Source organism: Zingiber officinale, chromosome 5B (assembly GCF_018446385.1).
Source record: "Zingiber officinale cultivar Zhangliang chromosome 5B, Zo_v1.1, whole genome shotgun sequence".
NCBI lineage: Eukaryota > Viridiplantae > Streptophyta > Magnoliopsida > Zingiberales > Zingiberaceae > Zingiber > Zingiber officinale.
In genome coordinates, this window is record NC_055995.1 from 119,246,321 (window position 1) to 119,260,223 (window position 13,903).

The window sequence follows — 13,903 nt, forward strand, 5'->3', positions numbered from 1 at the left end:
AAAAAAAAATCAAAATTAATTGAACAAAGTTCGAACATCTAAATTACATATATAAAAACACTAATTATGTGTGAAGGTAGAGAAATTATTAGAATATTTTAGTCTTGTGGATAAATTTAATTAAGCTTCAATTTTCCGTCGCCAAGAATAATATCATAGTAGTTACAAAAAAAAACATTAGAAGTTATAATCTCAAGCTAAAAATTTCTACCTTCGAGCATCATAAATTCATACTGCCCTACTTTTCATGCTCTTAGTGGTCCAGTAATATAAAGAGCTCTTAAGACTTCTACCTTCTTGTCATGATGCGTAGCTACCCGATCAATTATGCTTACGAAAGGATCCAAAATGGACGAAGAAAAGAGACTCTGGCACATGATTCTTTGTTGTCAGTTTGTTTCGGGATTAATCTCACATAGCGAGTCAATAATAACTTTGTAAAAACGAAAAAAAAACAGAGACTTCTATTTTAATGTAAAAAAAACATTTATTAGTGCATTGAAAATTAAAGTTACCGACCTTTGCCCATAAGAATGTAAATAAAAAGAAAACGTAATTACTAAAAAGACAGAAAATTATTATTTTTATTTGTTTTATCTTCGATAAATTATAGAAATTTTTTAAAATATTTAAATGACGTACCTTAATTTTAAAATTACAAATATTTTTATCCTTTTTACTAGCTTGTTACAAAGTAGCAATAGATTTGGAAACTATTCATCAGTAGAGTAAAGTTTTTTTATTAATTGTTACACTGTAACAATCAATTAAAAAATCTATTTTATATTTTAAAAATTATTATTCTTAATATAGTCTATTAAATTAATATTTTAAAATATGAATATAATCAGGAGAACTAAATAAATATGTATAATTAATTTCATGTCATTCCAAATTCTCTAGGTCCATCAATCAGTTTCGGTCAAAATCGACTGATAGAGATTGCTCAGAATGACATGAAATCAAGTCTTATGTGTTCATCTAGTTCTCCTAATTATAATTATATTCTAAAATATTAATTTGATATACTATATTGAGAATAGTGATTTTTTAAATACGAATTACTTGATATAGTGTATAGGAATAGATTAAAAAATTAATAATTAGAAAATTTAATTTGTATTTAAAATTACTGCTCTTAATACAATGTGCTAAATTGATATTTGAGAGTATAAATATAATCAAGAGAATTAGATGAATACATAAAACTTACTTCGATATTATTCTGAGCTATTTAGGGCCATCAGCCGATTTCGGCCAAAACTTGTTAATGGGGCCTAAAAAGTACGAAATTATATGAAATTAGGTTCTATGTGTTCATCTAGTTCTCTTGATTATATTTATGTTCTCAAATATTAATTTGACTCACACGAATCAAATTGATTCATATTTAAAAAATTACTACTCTCAATATAGTAGGTCAAATTAATATTTAAGGGTATAAATATAATCAGAAGAATTAGACTAACACATATGATCTAATTTTATATCATTTCGAATTCTCTAGGTTCATTAACTGATTCGATTAGTTCTCTTGATTATATTTATACTCTTAAATATCAATTTGGCTTATCATATTGCGAGTAGTATTTTTTTTTTTTTAATGTGAAAGAGTCTTTGATTTAATTGCTACAGAAAACAATTGATTATGAAATTTGTTGCGCTGAACCATAGTTTGAATTAGTTGTTATAATATAGCGATAATAGAGGTAAAAATGATATTGAGTAGGTGTATAAAATTTAATAATTTTAAAATTAGAATGGATGATTCAAATATTTTGAAAATTTACCGTTTCAGTAATTTATCATTTTATCTTCCAAATCATTGTAAGATGGACCACCTGCTGTGTATATAGCTGTCCTGTCCACAGCTCGATTTTGATCAAAATATTTATTATACAAATAATTAACTAAATCACAGTTTGGTATTTTTGCTTATGTATAAAATATAATTCTACATCTACATAAATATTATAGAAGAAAAAAAAAACTACTCTATCCCAACCTTGTTTACATTTTTGTCTCGATCATTTTTTTTTAATCACTTTATTGTCTTCATTTTATTATCCCACATTACCAACAATGCAAATACATTTTCTAAATAATTAAGATTTAATTCTTATGAGGATACATCCATAAAGATTGAATTACCGATGAAGTTGGGCGTTATGTCAGGAGTTACCGTATTTTTTGAAATTTATTATCCGATAGTTGGATTAGTTAGTTTTTTTTTTAAAAGAAAATCTCAGTCTCTCAATATATCTCCTTTCGCACAGGCAGCAAAACGATCGGCAGCTAATTATCTCCTCAAATATACTAAGTTTGTACCATGGCAAGCAGTTCAACTTCAGACGCCTCTACCTCAAATAACCCTCCGCCGTCTTGTGGGAAGACGATCACCATTCTCTGCATTGACGGCGGCGGGGTTCGTGGCCTCATCCCCGCGAAGATCATCGAGTTTCTTGAAAAGCAACTTCAAGTGTGAATTCGATCGAGAATATATATATGCTTGCAGCTCTTTTTCCTTGCTGAATTATTGCATGCATTCTGAGAGGTCGAAGTTGATTCTTGGTGTTGCAGGAGCTTGATGGAGGAGAAGCGAGAATAGCCGACTACTTCGACGTGATCTCCGGCACGAGCACCGGCGGGCTCATCGCCACCATGCTCGCAGCTCCCGGCGAGAACAACAAGCCACTCTTTGCCGGCAAGGATGTCGTTGACTTCTACTTGAAAAACTGTGCCAAGATTTTTCCACAACACAGGTACAAAAATACACAAATTACAGTACTGCTGAAGAAATTAATGGATATTCTTTTTCCGAAACTATGTCGATAATCTCATGTTCTTTACTTTCTAACTTTAGCTATCTGCTCAATTCTGATATCTTGTTTAGAAACAGAGTAAGATGAGGAGACAATATTAGACCTGACTTAGTTAATTTAATTTCACATTTTAATTGAGAACTAGATCTTAAAGTATATATAAACATATGGAGCTAGGCTTTAACCAGATATATATTTTTTGACAATTTATCAAATAGCACACCTAAATTTATGAATTTATCAAAAGGCACATACTACTTTAGTATTTATCAAAGACGCATCTTTTCAAGTGCACTTCACGTTTTACCCTCTTGACAATCTGACTTTTTCTATCATTTTTCTCTCTTCTCTTTCCTCTCTCCCGTGCATGCAACTTTTCTTATTTTTCCTCTCTTTTCTTCTCCTTCTTCTATTTTTTTTCATGCATGTATAACATATAGATAAAATTTTATAAGATTTAGTTAATTTTTTATAACATTTTAATACATTTGAAGAAGCTGAAATAAACAATAAATAATATATTTGAACTCTTTTTAACCTCAAAAATCCATAGAAAATGAAATGAGTAGTCAAAACTCATTGATGGAACTAAAGAGCTCTAATTATACTCATTTCATTTTCTATGAATTTTTGAGGTTGCAAGAAGTTCAAATATGCTATCTATTATTTATTTTAACTTTTTGAAGGTTTTACAATGTAATAAAGAAGAATCGCTAAAAATCACCACCTTAGCTCCAATATGGAATCATATCAGGACCAACATGGACATGATATGGAATGATATCAGGCTTACGTTAGGCCTGCAGAGTGTAGTGCCTTGGCAAAGGGTCATTCAGAGGGTCATTCAGAGTGTAGTGCCTTAGCTTACGTCCGATCGCCACCGGAGTGTAGTGCCTTGGTAGAGGGTTATTCAAAATCCCCTCCGAAAACTGCTGATTGATCTGCTCTGGTGAATCATCTTCCCTGGCAGTCTTCCCTTTCCTTGCGTCCTGAACGGGCACATCGTCTGAAGAAGACCCTCGGTCCTTGTTCGTTCGACCTCGTTCCTCTGATGGGGTCCTAAACAATGCTCAGTGAAAGGGGATAGGTGCATTAGGTGCTTCCCCATACGTGCCAGCCGGCTTCTTGCTATTACCCTGAGATGACACTCAGTCCGCTCTGTCACCGTGCTCAGCTAGGCGACCAGCAGCTGATGCTGTGGGCTCTTGCGCTTGATGTTCGATCAGCACCTGTTGTTGTTGTTGCTCCACTATCTTGGCTGCGCAGCTTGTACCAGCATGTCGAACTCCTCTTGTATCAGCGTCACCGTGGTGAATCATCCAATATCCTCCATCTTCTCATTCGGATGCAGGCTACATTCCCACAGACAGCGCCAAAATGATTCTGTCTGAAAGGCCGAAGGCGGAAAGCTAGGGATGTGGCGGCTTCACTGACCAGATGTAGACCTCGCTCCGCTCCGCTCTACAAAACAGATAACGTCAGTGCCGAGCCAGGGAAGGGGTCTCCGATGTTGGCTCTCCGACGCTCAAGTCAGTCGCCGGAATGTGGAGAAAAGTGGAACAACTGTAGAACTATGCGCAAATAATAGATAACGTGCACCTCTACCGGTGAAGGCCCCCCTTATATAGAGCCCTGACGGGTGACGTGCATGCTTCTCGAGACATGGGCACGCTCTCCGATATGCCCTATGAAAGGACCTATTAAGAAAGTACCTCTGACAACATACCTAAACAGGGCATACATATCCCTGACGAGACAACAGAAGCTTCCGCCGTATGATCCACCTGTCGACCATGCCTCGTGTTAGCAGTGCCTCGTGTTAGCAGTGCTACCTCCCAAAAGGATATATAGAGAGATACTACAATGGTGTCGTTGTTTGGCCGAGCGGGGTAGCTGCTAGATTGGGACTCCGCTCTATCCATGGTCAGGTCCCGCTGCTTAGCCGTGCGGGGTAACCACTCGACCGAGAGCTTCCCGCTTTGGCGACCTCAATGGCTCTTCCATACGGTGACTATGTAGTAGCATGTCCTCTCCCGTTCGGACCAGATGGTTACAGATGTATCAAATTTAAAATTCCAAAATTTTTCTTAAATCCTGTATGTAGATACCATTATTTTATTCTCAAGTCTAAGAGCTTCAAAATGGGTCATGGCACTATCACTACTTAACCACGTCCAATTTTTTGTCATTTTAAGAACGGGATAAAACAAAGTTCAATCAAAAACAACACAAATATAATTTCAAAAAGAAATTAATAAAAATATAAAGCAAATAAGAATTTGGAAATACAATTGGCTAATGTCGGGTCTGATATGTCCTAGAAAATACAATTGGTTAATGTTGGGCCTGATATGGACATATCAGACCCAATGTGAAGATTTTTAGTAATTATTTTTTATTACATTTTAAAACTTCTGAAAAGTTGAAATAAATAATGGATAGCATATTTGAACTCCTTGAAATCTTAAAAATCTATAGAAGCTCTCTAGGTCCATCAGTAGATTTCTGTCAAAATTTACTAATGGATCTAGAGATCTCAAATTACACTCATTTTAGTTCCTGTGGATTTCTGAGGTTACAAGGAATTTAAATATGTTATCCATTATTTATTTCGACTTCTTAGAGGTGTTAACATATAACTAGGAAGAATCACTAAAATTCACCAAGTTGGACCTGATATGGAATCATATCAGACCTAACGTGAAGATTTTTATCGATTCTTTTTTATTAATTTTAAAATGTGGGGGAGGAGTACATATGCTTGAGGTTCATGGAGTTTTCCATTTGACCTTTGAGGCAGTGTTGAAAAAAAAATAAAAACATGAGGAATTTATTACAAGGATTGGAGGTCGTAACGGATTAATACTGTGATGGAATAAGAGTGAAGGTTTGAGTTTAAGTTTTGTAAATTGGTCCTAGAAAATGTATTATGGATATGCTGTAGAGAATTTTCAAGAACAAAAGTTAGAGAATTCTGAAAGATAGAATTGGAATTGTGCTGTTGCAGTGGGGTTTGCAGTTCCTATCTCAAAGGCTACTGAAAGGAAGTAAGTTGGTTTACAATTGTCTGGGATTGAATCACTAAATTGTCTAAAACATAGGCAATGACCATCTTAACATATTGTTTTAGCTCATGGGGTAGAACAGTAGCACAAAGTCTTTGTATCAAGTTTAAACTTTTTTGTGCCAAGCCTTTGTAAAAACAGCCCTATATAGTAGCTGATCCAAATTGAGCTCCTGTCTTGCAATATCATTTGTTATTCCATTAGTAGCTAACGTGGAGAATTTTTGTGATTTTTTCTTATTACAATTTAATAACCCTGAGAAATTGACATAAAGAATGGATAGTATATTTGAATTCCTTATAATCCCAGAAATCTGCAGGAATTAAAATCGGAGCTTTCTAGGTCTATCAGTAGGTTTCGGTCAAAATCCACTGATGGACGTAGAGATCTCAGATTGCATTTGTTTCAATTTCTATGGATTTATGGGGTTGCAAAAAGTTTAAATATGTTATTTATTTTGACTTCTCGGGGTGTTAAAATATAATAAGAAAGAATCATCAAAAATTTCCATATTGGACCTGATAACCTGATATAGAATCATCAAAAATTCCTAATCGTAGAGATATTTATCCCTATGTGGTCTGTGACCTTTGATAACTGCTAACCTGGAGAAACATATACTTGCTATGAACTCTGCATGTTGGTAAGCTTAACCATGTAATATGTGCTCTGTTGCAAACTATTCTATCAGGATGAATGCAATCTTTTAATCCTTCAGCTGCATTGACAATGTGATAAAATTAGCTTCATCTATGCACTAATTTTATGCAATCTGATCATTCAGACAATTGATGATCAATGCAAAACTGGAACTTTGTTGAATTCATCAATGTGTATGATCAAATTATCTAGTTATCTTTGTAAGAGATGGTTTTGCTCAATTGATCTTCCTCTCCTTTTATCTAAAACATAAGAGGAATATTCAAGGTCATATATAATATGCATACCATTGCAATTTGATTAATCCAAAATTCACATACCATGAAACCTAAATTTGATGATCTATTGTTTCTTTATTCTTTGTTCTGGGAACTACTGATCTTCTAAACTAGCTATCAAAATACCAACCAAAACATTTTTATTATAAATATATATACACTGACCTTGAATATTTCTCTATATGATTTTGTTCAAAAGTCAATGAGATAGATGCTGGGGATGTGACATTTCCGTTAACCTCATGTAGACTTCACTCCGATCTGCAACACAAGTGGTGTTAGTGCCGAGCTAGGGAAGGGGTTCCCGGCGATGGTTCTCCGACGCTCAAGTCAGTCTCTGATGAAGAAGAAGCAAAGAGCGGAGCAACAAGAAAACTGTAGCGCAACAGTAAAATATCGCATACCTCCGTTGATACTTGAACCCCCTTTATATAGAGTTACGGGAGCGCGCGTGCATGCTTCCCAAGGTGAGTACGCATCTCAAAGCTTTCCCTGAAAACTTGTCAATAAAGTGTCTCTGACATAGTACCGTAACGGGCCGAACATATATCTAAAGTGACAGTAGAACTTTCCGCCGTACGATCTTCTGTCTGACCATGACGCCTGTCAGCGACACTATCTCCCAAAAGGATGTTAAAAGATAGTCTGTTGTATCTGTTGCTTGGCCGAGCGGAATAGGCGGTCGGCAGGAATTCCACCGTCCGTGTGTTATCTGTTGCTAGGCCGAGCGAGATAGCTGCTCGGCCAGAATTCCACTGTCCGCATGTTCTGTTGTCGGGGCGAGCGGGATAGTCACTCAGTCGAAAGTCCACTGTCTGTGTGCTCTGTTGCTGGGACGAGCGGGATAGCCGCTCGACCGAAAGTCCACTGTCTGCGTGCTCGGCTGATATCACAACAGTAAAATATCGCATACCTCTGTTGATACTTGGACCCCCTTTATATAGAGCTATGGGAGCGCGCGTGCACGCTTCCCAAGGTGAGCACGCATCTCAAAATTTTCACTGAAAAACTTGTCAATAAAGTATCTCTGACAAAGTACCGTAACGGGCCGAGCATATATCTAAAGTGACAGTAGAACTTTCCGTCGTACAATTTTCTGTCTGACCATGCTGCCTGTCAGCGATACTAGCTCCCAAAAGTATGTTAAAAGATAGCCCGCTGCATCTGTTGCTTGGCCGAGCGGAATAGTCGGTCGGCAGGAATTCCACCGTCCGTGTGTTATCTGTTGTTGGGCCGAGCGAGATAACCGCTCGACCAGAATTCCACCGTCCGCATGTTCTGTTGCCGGGCCGAGCGGGATAGTCACTCGGTCGAAGGTCCACTGTCCGTGTGCTCTTTTGCTGGGACGAGCGGGATAGCCGCTCGACCGGAAGTCCACTGTCCGCGTGCTCGGCTGATATTGAGTCTGCTGCTATGCCGAGCGGAAGAGCAGCTCGGCCCGGTTTCTGCATACTGCTCCCTTTGTCGTCCTCTTATTTGAGCGTCGGGTGCTTGGCCATGGTCGAGTCAAAATTGATATCGAATCGGGCCTTTTCTGTTCTCGATCGGGACATTGTCGTCCGATCGACAAATGACTTCTTAGTGTTGACCACATTAACTTTGACCTCCTTTGACCTCTAACGTGGCAGCAGGGTACGCCCCCTCATCATCACCGCATCAATATATATATCTAACGTTGAGCCTGATATGATTCATATTAGGCTCAATTTATAAATTATTAATAATTTTTTTATTATATTTTAAAATATTAAAAAATTAAAATAATTAATGAATAATATATTTGACTGTTTACGATACTAAGAAAAAAAAACATAGGACTTACGTATCACATATTTGAAGTCAAAATAAATAAGTTCTTAGGGCATTATTTGAACATTAATATAGGCTACAGTTTTAAAAAGGAACTCACGCATCACATATTCACACATCCGTGTATTGATTTGAACATTAAGACACACTCAAATTCACATTTATTCTTATTTTATATTAAATAAATAAATATATTTTAAATTTATACTTATAATTCTATAATATTATTATTTATACAATATATTTATTAACTGCATTAAAAAAATTAAATGCTGTTAATGTATGAGTGTTATAACACCAGTTATAAATACAAATTGGATGTATAACACCTACGTATTAACACATACTCTTAATTAATTAACGATACTAATTATAGGAATCAAAATTAATCCATGAGTTTCTCTCTCTGTTTTAGGGCCGGATGCCTCAATCCAGCATTAAAGCTGATGGACGCGTTGACTGGACCAAGATACGACGGTAAGTTTCTTCGCTCCAAGATTCGAGAAATCTTAGGCGACACAAAACTAAGTCAAACGTTGACCAACGTTGTGATCCCAACTTTTGACATCAAACTTATGCAGCCCGTCTTCTTCTCAACTTTTGAGGTTGAGATGGATGATAGATCCATCATCTTACTCTTTTTGTTTTCCAAAATAATAGATAGATGTAGGTGATGATCGTACCTATTTCCTTCTTCCGCAGACACAGGCTGATCCTCTAAAGAATGCTCGTTTATCGGACATCTGCATCGGCACCTCCGCCGCCCCCACATACCTCCCCGGCCATTACTTTAATACCTGGGACGATGAAGGCAACAACAAGAGCTTCAACCTCATCGACGGCAGCGTAGCGGCAAATAATCCCGTATATAATCCACGCGCGCACATCTAAATAATCTACCCATAAGTTTATTTTCAAATTCTCATATGTAGATATGGTTGGTCATCATCATGAATAGACTTTAGTCGCGATGAACCAAGTGACGAAGCAAATTCTGGAGTCGAACAAGGATTTCGAGACGTATAATCCGATGGACTACCGTCAATTTCTGGTGATCTCGATTGGGACTGGAGCACATAAACAGACGGAGAGGTACAGTGCCCGAGAGAGCGCTCGATGGGGATTGCTTGAGTGGCTGTGGAACAGAGGAAAATCGCCACTCGTCCAAATTTTCAGGGAGGCGAGCTCGGACATGGTGGATATCTATGCTTCAGTCGTTTTCCAGGCACTGGAAAGTGAGGGCAACTACCTTCGCATACAGGTAATTAATCGACTGATTCTCCGTAGAGCTGCATGCGCTAAGTCGATCGATTTTAACTGAAGATATTGTACGATTGATTGAATGGCAGGACGATACTTTGACTGGCGCTGCGGCTTCGGTGGATAATTCAACGAAGTGGAACTTAAGAAATTTAGTTCGGATTGGGGAGAATCTGCTGGAGAAGCCGGCGTCGCGGGTGAACTTGGAGACTGGGCAATCGGTGCCGGTGGTGGATGGGGAGGGAGGAACAATGTCGAACAAGGAACGGCTTGTTAAATTTGCCAAGACATTGTCAGATGAAAGGAAGCGTAGGCAAGAAAACTTGGTTTCGTCTGCATGATAGTTGTGTGCTCAATATTGATCACCAAGCATCATCAGTAATAAATTCTGTCCATGCGATAGCAGTTATATTGATCACCAATTTCTTCATTGTTTTCTCTCCTTAATTTTTGCTCTTAATTCTCTTTGTAACCGCAGCATCGTCTCATTAGGACCATGAAAATCGCACCTTCCGCTGGGGCATTGGTAAAGGTTGCGCCTTTTGTGTTCTCCATGGAAGTCCTGCTCTTCTTTACCAAGCCAAGGATGCTATTACTGTCCTCCGGGCGGAAATGGTGATTCGTTCAGCTATCCGTACGTCAATTTATTTTTAGATCAATATAGAAGAAATGGTGATTCGTTCAGCTATCCGTACGTCAATTTATTTTTAGATCAATATAGAAGAAATGATGATTCGTTTTGCTATCCGTCAATTTATTTTTAGATCATAGCTACTAATTAATATATATAGATGGTCAATATATATAAAAAAAGGTATGCTGAAGTGACGAGTTTCGACCTGAAAGGAATATATTAATTAAATTCTTGACTCTAATGGTTAGTATTTAATTCTTCCAGAAGTTATGGTAAGGTCATATCCTCGTCCATTCAAGGATAAAGAGTTTACTGATAGAGAGTTCTCATTTGAGATGGTTGACGAGCTTCATTAAGTTGTTTAACACATTTTATATAGAGCCAGACGGGTTAATCCGTGGCTGAGTGGCTCGGTCGGTGGTAGGTCAGTCATTTGGTGGAGCAGGATGGGTCGACTCATCATCTTGACGGGTTGAGAAATTTATAATCCAATCCAATTCAAGACGGGTTAGGTGGGTCAATCCGTGAGCCCATCAATTTTTTTTTTTAAAAAATTTCATATTTTCAACATTTTACTTCGGAACGGTTTCATGAATGAAATATATTTAGAAATAGATATTTTAAATGTAAATGGACACAAACGAATACTCATGATGAAAAGTATTGTTTTTATTTCAAAATTAAAACAAAAAAAGATAATAAATTGATATAAATCTTAGTTTATATGTGTTTCTCAATCCGCGAGTCAACCCAAGCCCATCGCGGACTGACCCGCACGAGTTGCGAGCCTAGGCGAGTTGGCTCGCGATGGGCTTAGGTTGATAAAATTCTAATCCAATCAACTTAAATTATTTGATAGAATAGACCAACCTAACGGACTCAACTTAAATTAATGACTTTAATTGTATACGATATTACTTAAGGATACGGAGGATGAGCTTTCTTTTTAATGAGCAGACGTAACATTTGTTTATGATAAAATCATTTCTTTTGATTTTATATTCATCTATGCATATGATGAAAGAGATTATGAGAATCCTATCCTTTGTCAAACTTTATAAATTCATCTATGCATCTTATGAAACAGATTATGAGAATCATATCCTTTGTCAAACTTAAAAGTAAGTCTCTATAAATGCGATGGAGTTGACATTATCTACAAAGAATTTATTTTAATAGACGAGAGATAACGAGTGAGATTATTTACTTATAAAAATGAAGTCTTTTGTTAACTTCAAAATATTGACATTCCTAATTTAAGTGTACTAATGGACAAGGTTGAACTCGTTCTCGTCGAGACAATTTCACCACCGAACATCATTATCATATAGATCTTTTTATGTTTCGATAGATTCATAGTTGTAATAAATTAATAGGCTTTAGTGAAGATGCATGATGATATAGGTTGTAACGAGCGGACCCAGAAAATGATGTGGTGGTCAAGGTCAATACGATGTGGCAGTCAAAGTCAAGATGATGTGGTAATCATGTCAAGGGAAGAGAGAATTCTCCACCTAGCTTTGTTGTTCACCCAGCGTCAAGGCTTTTAGGTCCAGCCTAACCAATTGCAAGCCGGGCGGGAGAAGTCGAACTGGCCCTTGGGCCAGTCAAGCGTAAGGAATTTAGTGTTTTACTCTTGAACTGAAAAGATAACATGCCCGATCGAGTTTAAAGACGGTCAAAATATTTGACCCATGCCACAACTGATCAACCCTATGTATGGTCAGAATAGGGGTCAACCTCTATGAGCCTCATAAACCTCTTTATTCATGTCTAACCAAATACAAGGTCTTCCGGGCTTAGAGCACTTAGTGTCATATGCTATCTCAAACGGATTTCCAACACGCCCAATGCATCATATTATTTTCCAAACGGATCGCTAATATTATGCAGAACATAACTGAGCAGTTTAATGTAAGGACAGATATAAAGGCAGTCGCCCTTATGGGTCGGTCGAGATATATGCAACATAATGTAGGATCGATGACGTGCTAGAGGGGGGTGAGGGGGTGAATAGTACTTATGGCTTTTTTCACTCATTTCGGAAAACACAAAGTAAACGCAGCGGAAGATAGAAAGAAACAAGAGAACAATCGCTAACACGTTTGGTTGCTTGGTTCGGAGCCTGTGGTGACTCCTACTCCAAAGCCCGCGATCGTTGATCACTTATGTTGGGAAATCACTATAGATTCGGAAATAAGTACAGATATTAAGTACAATTGCAATATAATAAAGTTACTGACAATACTAGAAATAAAAGTCGTCCGTCGATTGTCGGAGTAGCGTAGGTGAGAGCAGCAATTGTTCGTTCTTGATCTTAGAATCGTTGTTGTAAGTGTTGTCTGAAGCTGCTGGTTGACCCTCGTTTTATAGCCGACCCACACTTAATCCAAATCCACTGATATCGGGATCAGTCTTTGACTCAAAGCTGATCGGTCGACCGATCCAGGTGTTCGGTCGACCGAACCCTCTGAACCTGCCCAACTTCTCGTCCACATGCTTCTGCTCGGATAAGAGTCTTTGTTCGATCGACCGATCTCCAGTTCATATGGTCCGATCAACTCGGATCGACCACGTTGATGCCTATCCACTGTTTAGTCAACTGAACCCCAGGTTCAGTCAACCGATCCCTTGGTCAAACCTGATCAGTTTGCTGGAATCCAATATGCTTGCTTGGAGGTTCGGTCGACCGATCAAGGCTAAAACTCCAACCTGCAAAATGTTAGTTTTGTTAGAGTGTATACTAAAAGTCTAGCTTTTGTAAACATTTATTTTAAAATAAAGAATCACATTGGTCAAAAATGTCTACATTTATATGCTAAGTGTAGTTGTTCAATTAATTTATATTATAGATAACATGGTGTATGGTGTCACACACAGAAGATCATGTTATCAGTTCCTTATAAATTATAAACAGTAGCTCATGACTGAGATGGAAAGGAACAAATATCAGAACAGTCGTTGTGTAATTAGGTTTTAGTTTATCTTGACTATATAATTACACTAGTACACTTAGAGTGTATTGAGTAGTTGGTGCGGGAAGCATCCGACGATCGAACTTGTGTTTTGATAATGGCAAAGGATTCAAAGTTAAGGTGTTTTGTTTTCTAACAAGTCTACTTGAGGATTTCAGGAAAGTCCTAGCTGCGGTTAGACAAAGGGAAAAAAACCCTAGGGGGTGGTAACTCCAGGTCATAGGGGGTGGTAACCCTATGCGGAAAGTCTCGGTAGGTCGACGTCTTCAGGCAAAAGTCCTAGGGGGTGGTAACCCTAGGTGGAAAGTCCTGGTGTCGCGAACCAGGTGAAAGACTGGACTGGCCGGGAAGCGGATGTCCAGCAGAAAGTCCGGAAGCGTCGAGTGCTGAGCAAAAGTCC

The 13,903-nt window shown here is 37.7% G+C and overlaps 1 protein-coding gene across 1 annotated transcript; it reads left to right on the forward strand.

The window, feature by feature from the left end:
• Positions 1-2,312: 2,312 nt before the first annotated feature.
• On the forward strand, positions 2,313-10,249 carry LOC121987790 (patatin-like protein 5). The gene is made up of 6 exons (XM_042541515.1): positions 2,313-2,479; positions 2,581-2,762; positions 9,050-9,239; positions 9,337-9,498; positions 9,593-9,895; positions 9,984-10,249. The coding sequence occupies exons 1-6, from the start codon at positions 2,330-2,332 to the stop codon at positions 10,233-10,235; spliced, it is 1,239 nt and encodes a 412-aa protein (XP_042397449.1). The 5' UTR covers positions 2,313-2,329; the 3' UTR covers positions 10,236-10,249.
• The last annotated feature ends 3,654 nt before the right edge of the window (positions 10,250-13,903 follow it).